Raw genomic sequence first — 17,328 nt, 5'->3', positions numbered from 1 at the left:
GCAGGAAAAACCGACCTGCCAAGTAGCTGAAAAACTGTGCCGGTGTACCGAGGAGAGCTGCTGCTGTTTTAAAGGCAAAGCTGCTCATGCCAAATAGTACATTTACTCAGGTACTGTACTTAAGTACAATTTTGAGGTACTTGTACTCGAGTATTTCTATTTTAGCAACTTTATACTTCCACTCCACTACATTTCAAAGGGAAATATTGTACTTTCTAATAGTGATTTTAAATAGTGATTTTTCCCTCTAAACTTCTCACATGGTTTGATTTCAATAAATGGTCAAATGATCCAATATTTCACCAAAAATCAAAGATAAGAGAAAAAGTCCAAAAACTGAAAACAGATTTGTGTATCAGAACTTTGTTTTTTCTTCTTTCCTCTCCCATTAATCATCTCACGACCCCTCAGATTTATCTGCTGACCCTTTGGAGGGGCCAGACCCCTAGGTTGGGAACCACTGAACTAAACTAGCTAATTGTATATAAAGTAGTTGAAACTAGCTCCACCTCCAGCAACTACAACAGTAACATGCTGCTCTAACTCTGGTCAGAAGGACCAAACCACTACTTTTACTGCAATACTTTAACTACATTTTGCTACTTTTACTTTTTTACACTGTTGTTCTTACAGTATTGATTGATAAATAAAAACTATTCAGGGTATTATTTTTAGTGCCTAAAACTTGTATTATATTGCATTGTATTATATTGTAACGTCCCTCGATAACAGACGGCGAGACGTTAGTCGGTTTTTCCTGCAACTTTATTGCGCACAATAACACAGGCTACTGTGGGCCCTAGCCAACGCCAAAAATAACAAAAGGGCTGCCCTGACTCTTCACTTGCCATTCACACTTGGCCTCTCGTAACATCGTCTAAGTGCCGAGTGTCAAAACAGGAAAAAGAAGCCATGACGGACACGCGTCTGACAACAACATGTTCACTGACAGTCTGGAAATATCAGTACTGCAACTCAGCAGACCTTATGTCTGAACTAACTAACATTTCTCGCAGTTACAATCATAACAGTTAAACACTAACATGAACACAGTCCGGTACAATATACTGTATGTTTTTATTGTTCCATGGCATTTAATGTCTTTGTGGCCCATACATAGGCAACTGTTAAGGATAAGATAAGATAAAGGCTACTTTACTGTCCCTGAGGTAAATCGGGGTTTAAGTGTTGCATACAGCTGCATATAGAAAAATTAAAGTTATCTTAACACAAAGCTCAATGCACACTTGAAGAGTGCTTCATCCCCACTGAGCCAAAATATACTGCAGTCAGTAGTTTGTTGTGTATGTCTAGGCTGAGTTAGTTACTGCTCACTGCAGAGGAGGAACAATTTAACTTTCTATTTCGATTTTGATCCAGGAAAACATGGCGTCCGCCTGATATATGATTGTAGCGTTAATTTGGCAAACCAAACGCGTTTAAACAACTTTTAAAGCTAAAGAGAAGTTTTCCGACGATTGGAAAACATTATAAAACCTGTTCTGCTCGACTGAACGTTTCGGTTTACGTTTGGTGTCACCTGAACGTCGCTTGCACACGATCGGTTTGGTCGTTTTTGTAGCTGCAGTGCATCAACATGTTGGAAGGAACGGGACCAGAATGGTTGTCTGAGGAGGTGAAAACCGGAGTAAGTACAAGATTTTGAATATGTGTGAAAGATTTGATGGCGCTGCAAACACTGAATACTTTGAACTTTCCTTGATCACATGAACTGACGGTTTCAGGTGCATAGACTGAATAATGAATATTTATTGCTTTGCCTCTGTTTCTAGACAACTATCATTGCTATAGAGTTCGATGGAGGAGTTGTGTTGGGGTCTGACTCCCGAGTGTCTGCAGGGTAAGTTGCATATATATATATATTACACACATAATTACTTATATCTCTCCATCTCCTCTTCTTTTCTCTCTATATCAACTTCTTTTCTCTTCAATCACACTCTCCCTCTTCATCCCTCCATTCAGAGCATCAGTGGTCAACAGGGTGATGAACAAGCTGTCTCCCCTCCATGACAAGATCTACTGTGCTCTGTCAGGCTCTGCAGCAGATGCTCAGACCATCGCTGAGATGGTCAACTATCAGCTCGATGTTCACAGGTAAATACACAGTCAAAGCATACTGACATGAATAAAATGAAGAGGTAAAAACAGTCCAAACATTTCTAGCCATGATATTCTGTGATATTCTGTTTTTGTCTTTCTCTATTTGTATGAGAGTCTTATTTTTGCCTTCTTATGTCAGTTTGGAGATAGGTGAGGACCCTCAGGTTCGCTCAGCTGCCACTCTGGTGAAGAACATCTCATATAAGTACAAGGAGGAGCTGTCAGCACATCTCATCGTCGCAGGCTGGGACAGAAGGGAGGGAGGGCAGGTCAGTAGTCACATATGAATGTAAAATGTAAAAGAAAGTGAAAAATTTAAAGATCCTCTCCAGACACGTTTTAAAATATATAAAACAATTCTGATCTTTCCAGAAAAAAAGGATTACCTCATTAAAATCCTTAAAATTATATCTCCTCCTTCTCCCTCATTAATAAATACAGAATTGATGAATATGCAAACATTGTTCATTTTAAAAAGAAAAATACTAGACACAAGATTCCTCCTACTTCACTGTAAAGTTAATTCTCAGTTTATGTGCACTGGAGGCCTCAAGTTTCCACATCACACATGTGTAAGTTGCATACTGGACCACGACTGGCACCGGCTTGTTTCGAGGTCACAAGTCATGCTCGTAGACCCACCTCTTAAACTCAATTGACGATGAGCACAGAGAAACTTTTCCCTCATCAGCAGATAAATGTGAAAACAGCTCTCTAGTGTCAAACTCTGCACATACATCATTCTGCAGAGTGAAGCTCAAACATCCAACTGTAGTAACAAAAAGCAAAACACATTTTTTTTTTTAATCTAAACAGAAAGTAGATATCATGTTATCACTATACATCAAACTTAATACATTTGGATGCCAGGTAACTTATAAGTATATTGCAATGCACAACAACTAATCAAACTTAACATAAATACTCCAAGCATTAAGACACGGTGAACATAAATGTACTAAGAACAAAGGAAATCACAATTTCACTCAGGCAAACAAATGTTGCCAGTAGAGAGCCCAGGGTTCTGCTGCAGGTAAGTTCACACCTGAACTCAGTCCTGTATATGTAAGCTCTGATCAAGCCGGGCTCCTCCTCCTTCCTGCTCTTCAACAATCGCTCTTTCCATAATATATTTTGCAAAGGTGCCCTTAGTCAGAGCATTTAACCCTAATTGCTCCTGTAGAAGGATGTGATGTGAGTGATGTACTGTGTGATTATGTAAAATTATACAGTATATGGTTTGGTACATACATATGGTGATGAGTTAGTTAGAGACTTAACTTGCATGGATAGATAAAGGGAATTAAGGTCTGTGTAACTTTTAGAGCAGGGGTCAGCAATTAGGTTCAACCATGGGCCAGTTTTTTCAGGATTTTTCATTGGAGGGCCGTTAACCAGCGCAGTGGAGGGCTAACACATTTTAATATTCATTTGGCTAAAAGTGACTCATACATGTATGTTCTTTTTGCACTAGACTTGAGACGTTATTGGTTACCTACATGATTAACAGCAGCCTGCTTTTGTGGTTGATTGAAAGTTCGGTAAAAAATGGCATGAACACACCATTTCTGTTCGATTGCCATCTGTTTGTTAGTGAAGAACACATCTGGTATACTTGAATAGGCTAAAGTTGTGGAATTAAAACAACGTTAGAATTCACACATTAAAGGGGGGCAAATATTTGTGCCAGAAGGCCAGATTTGGCCCACGGGCCGCTATTTTGCTACCACTGACTTAGCATCTGCTAAAACTTGGTCTGCAAGGTTCTCTGTATAAAATAGCTCTTGTAGCCAGCACTGTATATTCCTCATTTTCTGTGTGGATCCATACAGAATGACATTAAAATCTCTCTTGTCCCTCTGATCTCTCCCAGGTGTTTGCAACCCTGAGTGGCCTCCTGACAAGACAACCTTTTGCAGTTGGTGGTTCTGGCAGCTCATATGTTTATGGGTTTGTTGATGCTGAGTATCGCAAGGGCATGAAAAAAGAGGAGTGCCAGCAGTTTGTTGTCAACAGTAAGTGTACAGTATTCCCACAGAAAGTCGTTTTTTTTTGTCAAGACAGGTTGTTGGATGTTTATAAGAGAGACCAGACATTTGCAGCGTCTGGTAGTGACGTCTGAAAAGAGTTATTATTGTCTTGTAGGTGTGCAAGATCATGTATTGTATCATGTTATATTCAATATTTCTTCTTATGAAAAGCTCAATTTTTTTCTCTCTCTCTCTCTCTCGTAGCTCTCTCTTTGGCTATGAACCGTGACGGCTCCAGCGGCGGCGTGGCCTATATTGTCACCATCGATGAACACGGCACAGAGCAGAAAGTTGTTCTAGGGAATAACTTACCCACCTTCTTTGATATGTCATAATTTTTCCATCTTTAGTGTGCCAGGCCACTGTTGTGCAGAACACAATGAGATAATTGTTTTTCTCACAACAGCCATGACACTAAACTCTACTTGTAAACTTAAAAATACTAGTCAAGAATACATTTGCTAACATTTTTAATAAAACAGAAATGTCCTTGTATTGCTCTTTGATTTCCAAACCTATTTCATACAGTATGTATTATCAGGAAGCCTTAGTGTAATTTAAAATGATGCTCACACCCTCAGATTATCAGAAAAGGTTTGTGCTTCATCATTAACAGACTTTGAAATATAAGGAAGAAGAAGCTTACAGTTAAAGGATTTACCTGCCAAAAAATTACTGACACATAGTAGTTTGTTAATTTGAGTCCCTGGGTGTAATTCTCATAAGGTTATCTAATGCTGAACGTTACTTAGCTCCATCCCTCAACTAGATTAAGGTCAGATTCAAAGGGTTAAATAGGTGGATAGAAATTGAAATTGACTATCACATCTAAGAACTGTTTTATAGCCACCAGACCTCTCTCATTTAGAAAAGGCCTGACATCATCACTGAACTGTAGACTGTAGTAGATGTGACTGTAGTTTTCAAATTCGATTACGATGCCTGGTTGATGGTATGTCACTGTCACCTGGTTTAGCCTGCTAACATTTACATGCATTTTGAATCATAGTGGATGCGCTCACAATGAGCCCCACATGTGCTTTAATGTGTATTATGTGGATATTCAAATTAAATAAAAGCCCTTTGTTGAAAGCTTTACTTTTTTTGTCTCTTTTTTACAATGAACCATTCTTTCAGAAACTGTTTTTTTATGTTTGAAGGGAGAATACTGTCTCAGACACTGGATGTTATCATTTAAGTTTTCATCCTGTGTAATATTTGAGCATTTTAACTGTAGCATATTTTTCTTTTTGCCCTTACTCATGGTAAACTGCTTTTCAGTCTTATTGCTATTTCTGCCTATTTGCTGTGGTCTTATCTGCTCAGTATTAAAAAGTCTTAAGAAACTGATACTCCAATATGACAGGAGATGTCAAAGGGTATCATAATCCTGAGTTTTATTAATTTTTACTGTAGTAGTTTTTCTTGATGATCTCAAACCCTTTACTTTATTTGTGAAAATGCAAAAAAGGACGATTTCACTACTTTTCTTCCATCCAGACCACATTAGACCAGGTCCAGATCACAAACCAGACCTGTCAAATCTGGACTAGATTATCTCAGAGAGGCTAAAGTGTCTTAAAAACACAGTTTCAGATTTGTGAAACCTTTACTCTACATCCTGAATGTGATCAGCTCACCGAGTCTCTGTCCGCAGGAACAGTCCAGATCAGGTGAAACCCATAGTCTTCAATTAGTTGTCCAGACTGTCACAGAATATTACAACCCCAGATATAGATTAATGAAAAACAAGCACACTAATGGCTGAATTATGGTACTTCTAACACATGCCACGGTACAGGCTTTGGAAAAAGTGAGGAGACTAACATTGGCAGAAGCAGTGAGAGGGGTTGACCATGGCCAGTTAGAGGAAAGGTGAAAGAACAAGAGTAATTTTGTTGATGTGAGAATTTGAAGAGTAAATTAACCAATTGACCAATCTATGAAGATGTTTTGATTGTTTTGACTGGACATGGTCTAATGTGGTTTAGATGCAAAAAAAGGGAGTGTTATCATCCCTTTTTGCATTTTCACAAATAGAATGAAGGTTTCACAAATCAGAAACTGTGTTTTATTGATTCTCTGGAGTCTCCATGTTAATCTAGTCCAGGTTTGACAGTTCTAAGTATAATGGTTTTTGATGTTGACCTGGTCTAATGTGGTCTGGATTGGAGAAAATCAGAGAAATCACCCTTTTTTACATTTTCACAAATAGAGTAAAGGTTTCACAAATCTGAAACTATGTTTTATTGATTCTCTGGAGTTTCCATGATAATCTAGTCCAGATTTGACAGGTCTAAGTATAGTGGTTTCTGATCTGGACCTGATCTAATGTGGTCTGGATGGGAAAAAAAAGCAATGAAATCAACCTTCATTTCATTTTCACAAATATAATAAAGGGATTGAGATCAATAAGAAACAAAAATGCTACAGCAAAAATTAATAAAACTCAGGATTATGATACCCTTTGACATCTCCTGTCATACTGGAGTATTGGTTTGTTAAGACTGTTTAATACTGAGCAGGTAAGCCCACAGTAAATAGGCAGAAATAGCAATAAGACTGAAAATCAGTTTATCATAAGTAAGGACAGTAAGAAAAATATGCTACAGTGAAATGCTCATAATTTAGAACAATTTCAGTCTACTAATCATCCTCATTTCATTTCCCCACTATTTGTTACGTTATTCACTTCATGAATTAGCTCGAAAATGACTGAACATCTACAGGCGTTATGCCAGTTTTAAGGTGGAGCCATAGGGTGGTAGATGAGAATCAGATGCCAACTTCAGCCTCGTGTTTAAGCCTCTGGTGCTTAGTTTATTGTCCTCTTCCAGCTTTTAGTCTTTCAGCTGTCTGGGTTTCAGGGAAACCCCTGCTGCCGCGAGAAAATGAAACTAAAAGTATCTGAAAACTAAGGCACTGGTCCGCTGCAGAGCAGGTCATTTGAGGATAAACTGGCTGCTAAAATGGCAGACAATACAGCACCGGTGTTCCGTAAAGTCGTTGCTTTGACTTCAGCAGTTTGCGTCGACCTTTCTTTATTTTACGCGTCAGGATTTGTAGCGACTCACGGCGTCTTTGGTGATCTTTCACGTCTCTGGGTTTCTGCGGCTCTCCGTTGTTTGGCTCTAATTGCTGTAACCCTGTTCACTCTTGGAAACCTCAAACCGGTGCTGATTCGTTTTATAACGGCGCACAGCGTGCTGCCCGCGGTGTTTGAGACCGGGACTAGGGTGGTCTACCATGAGGAGAGCCAGTGCGGCTTGTTGGCAGATATGCGCTGCTGGCTGATGTTCGCCGGAGCGTCGCTGGCTGCTGCGCTGTTTTGGGAACTCACTATACCGGACGCCGACGATGCGGCCGCCGGTAAAGAGAAGAAACAGAAGGCCAGAGTGCTGTTTATGAGAGTCCTGAGGCTGTACAAACCCTACTATTCCTTGTTGTTTGGAGGGTTTGTTTTCCTGTCGCTGGCTGTGATCTGTAAGTGCAGCAGATGAGGAAGAAAGTGGTGGTGATGCAAAGAAAATACAGCAAAGTGATGATGATGATGATGATGATGATGATAGTCCATGTTGTAAAGGGTGCATTTGAAAGTCTAAAAAAATAATGTAGAAATTATAGAAGTAGGGGACAGGAATAATAGAAGCAAATACAGGCCCATAAATACAAATCATAAAGTTTAAAGTTAACAATTCTGAATATTGGAAATTTTAATCATTAGCATTAATTGCATCTACTTTTAAAATTTGTATCTCAATGTGGGAACAGAAACACTACACCTGCATGGTTGGTTTTCTAGTGCAACATCACTCAGTGAGTCTGCACACTTTACAGGTTGAATAAAAACAACAGAAACAAAGGTCACACAGAGGAAGATTCATGATGATGATGATGATGATGATGATGATGCTGTTTCTGTATTTATGTGTCTGATCGTGTGTACCTGCATGTATTGTGTCTTCTCAGGTGAGATGTTCATCCCGTTCTACACCGGGAGAGTCATTGACATTCTTGGCAGTCATTACCAGCAGAGTGAATTCCTATCTGCACTCCTCTTCATGGGCCTGTACTCTCTGGGAAGGTATGGGACAATGTTGTTCTTCCCTCCACATTCATCCACCAGCATGTATCAATATCTAACTTACTTTCTCTTTGATTTATTGATTAGCTCTGTGAGTGCAGGCTGCAGAGGGGGTCTCTTACTTTGTGCCATCAGTGCCTTCACATGCAGAATGAAAGGCAAGCTGTTTGAGGCTTTGACCAAACAGGAAATTGGATTCTATGAGACCATAAAGACAGGTAAGACTCTTATAATAGAGCATGCAGTTATGCTGTATGAATAATCTCTTAGCATGCATGAAGGAAAGATTAAGTCAAGTCAAGACAGAACATATAAAGATAGAGTAAGATAGTACAGTACATGGCCTGACATGACATATTGGACCAGACAGGTCAAGCTGTACATACCAAGACAGGACAGGAAGGAAAAGAGGACAAAATAGAGCATAACAGAAGAGGAAGAAGAGGCTAATTTCTATTAATGTTTTGTGCAGGTGAAATCACATCCAGGTTGTCTAAAGACACCAACCTGATGGGAAGAACAGTGTGCCTGAACGTCAACGTGCTGCTGAGGACATTCATCAAGACGTTGGGAATGATCTCTCTGATGATGAATCTTTCATGGAAGCTCACATTCTTCGTGCTGATGGAGACGCCGATCACCGGCCTCATACAAAACATTTATGACACACACTACCAGGTAAAAGCAGGTTAATAAGAGATGTTGAATAAGCACTGAAATTTGCTGCATTTTAAACTGTTTGTTGTTCAAATTTGAGCTGTGTATTGCTGTCTGTTGTAAGAATTAAGTTTAAAACGATATATTTCATCTCTGCAATGCCAATAGTTTTTATTAGATGTTTAAACAGAAGATCAAAGTCTCCTTGAAATGATTGAAAATAAATTTCATCGAAGACTGAGATTAAAAAAATATAATTTTCCATCTTTTTTATTCCTTCCTCAGCGGTTGTCCCTAGCATTGCAGGACTCAATGGCTCTGGCAAATGAAGCAGCAAATGAGGTAGTATCTGGTATTCGTGTGGTACGGAGCTTTAACACAGAAAAACATGAGGCCCGTCGCTATGACAACCGCTTGATGGACACACAGACCCTCAAGACCCGTCGTGACATTGTTAGCGCTGTCTACCTGCTTGCACGGAGGGTGAGAAGTTTGTCATTTTTTGTGAAATTGTGGTTGTTTTACAATTTCATATCTCCTCATTTCACTTCACAGTATTTATGCCAGTGTGTGTGTGTGTGTGTGTGTGTGTGTATATATGTGTGTGTGTGTGTTTGTGTGTGTGTGTGTGTGTAGTTGACAGGTTTGGGCATGCAGGTCTTCATGTTGTACTACGGCAGGCTGTTCATCCACAGGGGACAAATGACCACTGGCAACCTGGTTTCCTTCATCCTCTATCAGTCAGACCTTGGAGACAACATCAGGGTATGAAAATATAATTATTATATTATATATTATTATCTGTATTCTATAATGCTCTTTTCGGTTTATTGTCAGTCATGGATGGTGATTGCCAATTTAACAAAAAGTTCAGTAGTTTGGCAAGGCAAACTAGCGTATTTCATATTCAAAGGAAAAATCATGACCATGCAAAATAAGACAGAAAGAAATGCATGTTACATTTAAAGAAATTAAAGGTAAAGTGCACAGATTTTACACATCAAAGTCTGTTTACAGGTTTTGCATGTGAAAAAGTATCATAAAGACTCTTGTAGCTGCAGAGAGAGCTGTATGAAGTCTGATAAATTGCCTCAAGTGAACATCTCCCAACCTCTACAGCCCACTCCTCATCTCTGCTTCAGGCTAGCGGCTCAAGGCTGCATCAGTCACTGCTAGCATAACACACCTGAATCTCTGACTGAACTGTCAGAGGTTGAATTGCATTGTGGGTAATGTAGGCATCAGGTTTTGACAAGGGAAAAATATCTCTGGTTCTGCGTAATTGATTTTGATACTTTTTAAAAACTGAGCATTTTGAGTCTGACAATGTTATAGAAGTGTAATACTAAATGAGCGGAGACCCATTAACAACTTCTTGGTTTTAACAAACACTAAACACAAAAACAAACATTATACTTTTTATTCAAAAGGCAATAGAAAGATAAAAGCTCTGAGGCTACTTTTAAAAGAAGTTAGAGAATGAACAATGAAATCCTCAAGAAGGCTAATTTAGCACCTAGGAGGTTTCTCAAAACTTTGAACTCATCTTTGTGCCAGATGACCAAAGAGGTCTGGATGACTCATAGCTATTATGATTCCTTGCAAAAATAACTTATATTTAACACACTACAACTCTGACTCTAGGCACTCTTGTTAAGTGATTGGTCTACTAACCCTGTCCTATGACCACCATCTTCCAGACTCTTACTTACATCTTCGGCGACATGCTGAACTCGGTGGGGGCTGCTGGGAAAGTGTTTGAGTACCTGGACCGAGAGCCTCTGGTCAGCACAGAGGGAAAACTCACACCTGATCAGCTGAAAGGACACGTCAGCTTCCGCCATCTTAACTTTGCGTACCCTGCGTACCCCAAAAAACCAGTGCTGAAGGTGAGATCTGAGCTCTTTGGATTCAATTTGAGCATTTGAAAAGAGAAAAAACAGGTCAGAAATAGAGAGTGAAACGTATATTTTTTGAATTCAGGCTTTCCCCTCCAAGTATTCACAGTTTATATACCGTAAACAGACATAAAATTAAGATCCCTATATCCTTTACAGGATAAGTGACAAATATTGTAGTCGTACTGTGTTATTACAACCACTGTTATCTCTTTGTTTCAGGATTTTTCTTTGGAGCTGAAGCCAGGTCAGATGACGGCTCTGGTGGGTCCGTCTGGAGAAGGAAAAAGCACCTGTGTGAGTCTGCTGGAGCGATTCTACGAGCCACAGGATGGACAAATCCTTTTGGACAATGAGCCGCTAAAATCCTATGAACACCGTTTCCTCCACAAGAAGGTAATGTCCAAACAAAAGTCTTCAGTTTCTGTCAGATTTTTAATCTCTCTCTCTTTTCAAACTGGTCTACATTTTCCAAATAACATTCACTAATCATACAAAAAAGGTCCTCCGTGAAAAAAGCAGAGGGGACAAGCCTCTTTAGACCAGAATGCAGTTCAACAACAATATATTGTGTGTATTGATTAATGAACTCTAAAGTAGACTGGCTGGAAGATATACGGTAACAGTTAAAAGTTTGGACACACTTTCCTATGAATGAGAAAGTGTCCAAACTGTTTACTGGTGCTGTATATTATATAATATTTCCCCCCTCACGTATACACATTAAAGCCACAGTTAAATGCATCAAGGTCACACACTTCATCCAATAGTGCCCACAAGTCCCAATATTTAGCAGTTGCTATCACAAAATTAAATAAAATTGCCTTTAGCCTCATCATATTGAGAAAAAAGTGAAACCCCTGAGATTAAAAATACAATCTTATTGTGTAGGAAGATTTGAGTGTGAATTAGACTTTTTATGTATAACAGGTATTCATTCAGTCAAGCTAATGAGAATTTGTTTTCACAGATCGCAGTGGTGAGCCAGGAGCCTGTGCTCTTCTCCGGCTCCGTCAGACGCAACATCGCCTACGGGCTTGATGACTGCTCACTGGAAGAGATCCAGGAAGCAGCACACAAAGCCAACGCCCACGAATTCATCAAGCAGCTGGAGAAAGGCTATGATACGGGTAAACAGATATAACCGCCTCTCATGCTGTTTTTACATGTCTGAATGAACACATAGAAACCTGCTTTAGATGTTAGAGGAAAGTTGGGTGAATGACGGTGGAAAAAAATCATTTGGAGAACAAGATTGATGATGGAAGCACTTTTTATTTATTTATTTTAAACATTTATGTAGATTAAATTTTACATAAAGACTAAATAAACACATACAGTATTTGCGGTGTTAGTTCTGAACCCCTTCATCTTATTATTATTATTTTATGTTACTCAAACCTCAATCTGTTATGATTTTATGATTTATGTCCATTTCTCAGAGGTGGGTGAGGGTGGCGGCCAGTTGTCCAAGAGTGAGCGGCAGCGGATCGCCATCGCTCGAGCCCTGGTTAGACAGCCACAGGTCCTCATTCTGGATGAAATTACCAGCTCTCTGGATGCTGAGTGTGAAAATAAAGTAAGTTGCATCTTTTTAAAACTGTGTTGTCTAATCATGTGTTTGGTAAATGTGGTTGAAGATCTGAAGCCTCTTGTATCACTTGAGCCAATAGTCTATGAACATTTATCTGTATTCACCAGTAAAACATAAAGTCAGTATTTAATAGATATATAGAGGAAGTGCTGCAGAAGTGTAAAACTACACACATCATTGAACAGGTAATCAATAAGAATTGCTAAAATGAAACAAGCAATATAAAAAAAACATGTCTGTTTTAGAGTTTCTGGCAGGATAATCAAGACCTGATTGATGAAAATCAAATCTTTACATGCTTTTTAGAGCTCAAAGCTCAAAAACAAAAAAGAAAAATGTCAACTTTCAGAAAAAAAGTAATTCGCCTCAAAAAATGTTTCCCTTAAATGTGTTTAGTGCTTTCCAACATCTAAACAATATCTCGTGACAACATCAATATCGCAGGATATACATGTGGGAATAGTTCCATTGCAAACTGTGCGGTTAAAGACAATTTTAGTAATTTGTAAACCAAGTGTTTCACTGCTTAAAAGAAAAGAAAAAAAAAAATCAATGTTTGCATTCACAACAGTCTGTGTGACAGACAGAAAGATCCCAGGCGGACGTTGGATAATAAATATTTCTGTCACTTGCTGTGCACAGGTTCAGCAGGCCCTGGCTAGCTGTCCCAACCAGACGCTGCTGGTGATCGCTCACCGGCTGAAGACCATTGAGAAGGCAGATCAGATTGTTGTGGTTGGTGACGGCAGAGTTCAGGAGCGAGGGACTCACCGGGAGCTGATGGACATGAAGGGGAGCTACTACAAACTGAGAGAGAAGCTCTTCACTGAGGGAGACTCGCCACAATGATAAACTACTGCCATTGAGCTGATGCTATAGCTTGATGTTACTGTGTTGCATGTGTTTGACAGCAGTTAACCTGATATAAATGTGTGAGAACGTGGTGGAGTTTATGTAAATATTGAATTAAGATGGTTTTGTATAAATAGTGAAAATTAAACATATGTTTTTTCAGAGAATATATTCTTTATTCTGTATGTTGCCAAAAAAAAGCACCTTTACAAATGTGTGACTAGTGTGTGACACATTTATTCTTATTTATCTTGCAGAAATTTCATTTGCAATTTACAATTAATTGTTCATCTTTAATTGAAAAATAAAAATATTAAAATGTTTAATTGTTCATTCATAAAATACTGTTCATGAGTGGTTTGTTTGTTTTTTTTTTACTAATGCATAGAATACTATGTCAACTATGTGATCATTTTCAATTTCATGTCCTTGTATTTGTTAAGATGAATAAAAGTTGGACATGAAAGCACACAGCTCAGACCATAAACCTTTATTTATGTTTGAAATGGCCAAAGGTTGCTTCACGGATACTTATCAAATAAAAGATTAATCAGCAATGTCAGAAAATTTGGATCATTGTCGATGACCTCAGTTGACTTCAGCCAGAAGGTCAGTCAAACCTTATTTGAATAAAGTGTAGAGCAAAATTTCATGTACTTGCAGCATAGAAATATGTAGTTCATTTTAGTTTAGTCATCAACTCCTCAGGGAAAGTTCTAATTTTATAGGTTTTATAAAAATATATTTGTTTATAGATGTGTTTACTGTACTGTGGGAAGAAAAGTGAAGAGAAATCACTCCTATGAAAAGAATAAATGAGCACGTTTGCATATTTGTTATACTTGTTATGCCTTTTGATTTTTATAATCACATTTCATTTTCTCCTTTTGGCTATAAACCAACTGATAGCATTATGATTGTGGGTTGGGTTTTACTGCTTGAGCTGACCTGGAAAGTCCCAGACATACTTTTTGTTTCTGGCTGTGATGCTTTATGGAAAGCTGCCTGATGATATGTGTCATAAACACCAAATGCACCGTGCAGTGATAGGCAGCATCATGTCAATACACCAACACCCTCTATCGTCAAGGTTCACGCTCAGGTAAGGCAACATTTGTCGCCATTTTGTCGAGACTTCTATGCATCCACAAAATGGTGATCAAAGTCACGTGTCTCAAATTAGGTGCTCATCGCTCCTGGATTCTGATGATTACGAGATTTTTTAAAACTTAATGTATCCTTAAAAGGTTTTGTGTACACACGTGTTCTTTCTCCTCAGTGCCCAGTTATTTTCTTTCTCTTTCTTAAATTCACATTCCACTAAGCGACTGTACTGATGTGCAACTGCTCTGCAATTGCACATCCAGCACGTGTCCCAGAGTGATTCATACAAATATGGGGGTATGATATGGCGACCCAAACTGCACGAAGAAGCAGCGTTATTCACACATTGGCATTAGGATATTACACTTTTAAAACATCTGTATAAGTTGTGAAGTTCAAGAATTATTGTCCCTCATGTGACTTTTTGTTTCACAGCCAACAGTATAAATATACTGGACTTAAGTGCAGTTTATAGTCCTTTTTTAAAACTTGGGTTATACTGCACATAGGTCAACATCAACTGAAGGATCTTCCTCTTTGGGAACTGTTGTGGTGCTTATGAAAGCTTTCCAATCTCTCCTGAATGAACTAATAAAAATGTGTGGCAGTCAAACTTAAAATAAAGCTGTTCATCGTTGCTCATTGTTCCTAAAAACGTCACTGTTTGCAGATAAGAGCTGTATTTCCAGCTCGGTGACTCATCAGTAAAACTTGGCTGCTTCCCATCAGCAACTGTGTGCCACCTGCGAGTTACAATGGAGGGGACAAAGTGGAAGTACAAACGGCAAGAGTTGCCACCATCTTAGGGTGAGACCCACAACACCTAAACACAAAATGGCCGACAGCGTGCGTAGAAAGGTAGAACACGTGGGGCATCAAAGCAAATACAAGACGACATAGTGACCCTGTGACTGTATCTCTCACTGTGGAGATTCAGAAAGGAGCAATGTGCATCCTCAAACCTGGGTGTGCACCTGTATTCTACATACTGTATCTGTCTATGTGCGTATCTTTGGATGTGCCGACAGTGAGTTTTTGCCTAACCAGTTATGCACCATACCACTGCACCACCACGCTGCCAAGCTGGAAAGTCCCTTCTCCTCTTTCTTTCTTTCACTTTCTCTACTGTGCCTGACTCAGCCAAGCCACAGCCAAGCCCAAGGTCTTGTGACTGAAAGCATTTTGGTTTTATACTTTTTGCAGTCACAGGGATATATTTGATATGATACAATACATCTGCCACACAGATTGTTATATCACAAAAACAGGACTGTATGCATGTTTCTTTGTGATGTCTATATGAACAAGAATATGAATTTGACTAATAATTATATCCGGGCAAACAATCAGTGGTTGGTTTAGGTTTGGTAGCCTTCCCCAAGCACACTTTGACAGTACAAGTGGATGTTGATGGAGACAAATTGACTTTTGCAGTAATCAAACTTGTGTCCTCTCAATTACAATAATTATAATCATAAGTGCAAGTGCTTTCCATAGACAGCATAAGAAAACAAACAAAAGAAAAAAAAAAACAATCACAAATATAAGAAGAAAAACACAAGAACAGCAAAATCATCCAACAGGTAGAACAAGTGAAATTATTAAAATAAACTTAAAATCCAGTGGTTGCACAACAGAGCTGTATTATGTAAACAAGTAGGACTAGTTGTCAGGCGAAAAGGCAAAGTCTGTAAAAATGTGTCTTAAGACAGGATTTAAAAGCAGAAACAGTGTCAGCAGATCAAATACTGACTGGAGGACTGTATCAAAGCTGAGGCACCAGTACAGCAAACACTTGATCACCCTTTGACCTTAATCTAGACTCTGGAACAGCTAGCAGGCCTAACACAGCAGATCTAAGATGCCTTTTTGGACAGTAAAGAGTTAAAGGGAAACTTTTTTTCAACCTGGACCCTATTTTCCCATCATTCTGTGTCTATGTGACTAATGGAGACAACAAAGAGTTTTGCCCGGTCAGAAGCTGAGCTACAGCTTGGGCACTGAGGCAGGTAAACAAGGCGTTGCAATAGTCCAGGAATGAAATAAAAATAAAGAAATAAAAGCATTTCTCTGTATTTCTAAAAGATAAGATTTCTCTGATCTTGGAAATATTCCTGATTTGGTAGAAACATGATTGCACCAATTTTTTGTGTGTTGTCCAAAGCTTAGCTCACTGTTGAAGATAATAATCAGGTTCTTAGCAGTGCAGTATTTGGGATAAGGGGGCTGAACAGTGGCTGGACTTGATTATGGAGGTGCTCAGGGCAGATTAAAAGCACCTTTGTTTTGTCAATTGCAAAAAGTTTGTTTTAAAAGATATCTTTTCCTACCACCAGACCGTATAGAATATTTGAAATCTGTTTTTTTAGTGCTAAAGTGCCTGCTATCCTGCAAATATATACTCCAGATCATATTCCCTACAACTGATTCAGTTCATGAGTTATGAAAACAGGTGTCCATTAATTAGGTCAGGTGCAACAGAATCAAAATCTGTTGCCTATTTGATATTTTATATTGTATTTCTGTCAGTGAAACACTTTGTAACACAATTTTTTAAAAGAACAATAATTCAATACCGTGGATTAGACACTACTTGTTCTCAGAATTAAACCCAAACAGAGCTGAGTCATCTTGGGAAGAAAAGGAGTCACTTGATGAATTAGCTTTATAGTAACGTAATACTCGCTTCTCTTCTCCTCTCTAAACCAAAAGTAATAAAGGAACTGATGCAGCATAAAGCACAACAGAAATGATACCGATGTAGCTTCTTTTCCACACCTCATCTCATTTTGTTTGACAGATGTTTGAAAAATTAGTTCACTTAAGAACAAAATAGAACAGAAGATATACTGTAGTGCTTTTGTCTGAGGTGATGGTAGCTGTGCATGTGTCCACTGTGTGACAGTTTTAACTAAGCCAGTGGGAGGTTTTGTATTATTTTATAGCCAGGTAAACCCCCTTTTGTTTTTTGTGAATCCCCAAAGT

At 38.8% G+C, this 17,328-nt stretch overlaps 2 protein-coding genes across 3 annotated transcripts; both read left to right on the top strand.

The window, feature by feature from the left end:
- Positions 1–1,293: 1,293 nt before the first annotated feature.
- Positions 1,294–5,252, top strand: psmb9a (proteasome 20S subunit beta 9a). Its single transcript, XM_067612119.1, has 6 exons — positions 1,294–1,648; positions 1,794–1,861; positions 1,987–2,118; positions 2,264–2,393; positions 3,998–4,139; positions 4,359–5,252. The coding sequence occupies exons 1-6, from the start codon at positions 1,598–1,600 to the stop codon at positions 4,487–4,489; spliced, it is 654 nt and encodes a 217-aa protein (XP_067468220.1). The 5' UTR covers positions 1,294–1,597; the 3' UTR covers positions 4,490–5,252.
- A 1,689-nt stretch (positions 5,253–6,941) lies between these two features.
- tap2a (transporter associated with antigen processing, subunit type a) lies at positions 6,942–13,710 on the top strand. Of its 2 annotated transcripts, XM_067612118.1 has the most exons (11): positions 6,944–7,637; positions 8,124–8,238; positions 8,326–8,456; positions 8,711–8,916; positions 9,181–9,378; positions 9,532–9,660; positions 10,596–10,784; positions 11,016–11,189; positions 11,764–11,923; positions 12,236–12,372; positions 13,030–13,710. In XM_067612118.1, the coding sequence occupies exons 1-11, from the start codon at positions 7,124–7,126 to the stop codon at positions 13,234–13,236; spliced, it is 2,160 nt and encodes a 719-aa protein (XP_067468219.1). In that variant the 5' UTR covers positions 6,944–7,123; the 3' UTR covers positions 13,237–13,710. The 2 variants fall into 2 exon arrangements, with proteins under 2 accessions (XP_067468218.1, XP_067468219.1); XM_067612117.1 differs by having other exon boundaries at positions 6,942–7,637; positions 8,124–8,456.
- The last annotated feature ends 3,618 nt before the right edge of the window (positions 13,711–17,328 follow it).

This window comes from Thunnus thynnus, chromosome 15 (genome assembly GCF_963924715.1).
Source record: "Thunnus thynnus chromosome 15, fThuThy2.1, whole genome shotgun sequence".
Taxonomy (NCBI): domain Eukaryota; kingdom Metazoa; phylum Chordata; class Actinopteri; order Scombriformes; family Scombridae; genus Thunnus; species Thunnus thynnus.
The sequence above is the reverse complement of the archived record's forward strand: the minus strand, read 5'-3'. Positions and strand labels throughout refer to the sequence as shown.

What these genes read in the sequence shown, in the direction of transcription:
- psmb9a (XM_067612119.1), top strand. Translation starts at nt 1,598, where the DNA reads ATGTTGGAAGGAACGGGACCAGAATGGTTGTCTGAGGAGGTGAAAACC. An exon ending in CTGAGGAGGTGAAAACCGGA is followed by an intron (nt 1,649 to 1,793) that starts GTAAGTACAAGA and finishes CTCTGTTTCTAG; the next exon opens with ACAACTATCATTGCTATAGA. An exon ending in CCAGCAGTTTGTTGTCAACA is followed by an intron (nt 4,140 to 4,358) that starts GTAAGTGTACAG and finishes TCTCTCTCGTAG; the next exon opens with CTCTCTCTTTGGCTATGAAC.
- tap2a (XM_067612117.1), top strand. Translation starts at nt 7,124, where the DNA reads ATGGCAGACAATACAGCACCGGTGTTCCGTAAAGTCGTTGCTTTGACT. An exon ending in TCTACCTGCTTGCACGGAGG is followed by an intron (nt 9,379 to 9,531) that starts GTGAGAAGTTTG and finishes GTGTGTGTGTAG; the next exon opens with TTGACAGGTTTGGGCATGCA. An exon ending in CCAAAAAACCAGTGCTGAAG is followed by an intron (nt 10,785 to 11,015) that starts GTGAGATCTGAG and finishes TCTTTGTTTCAG; the next exon opens with GATTTTTCTTTGGAGCTGAA.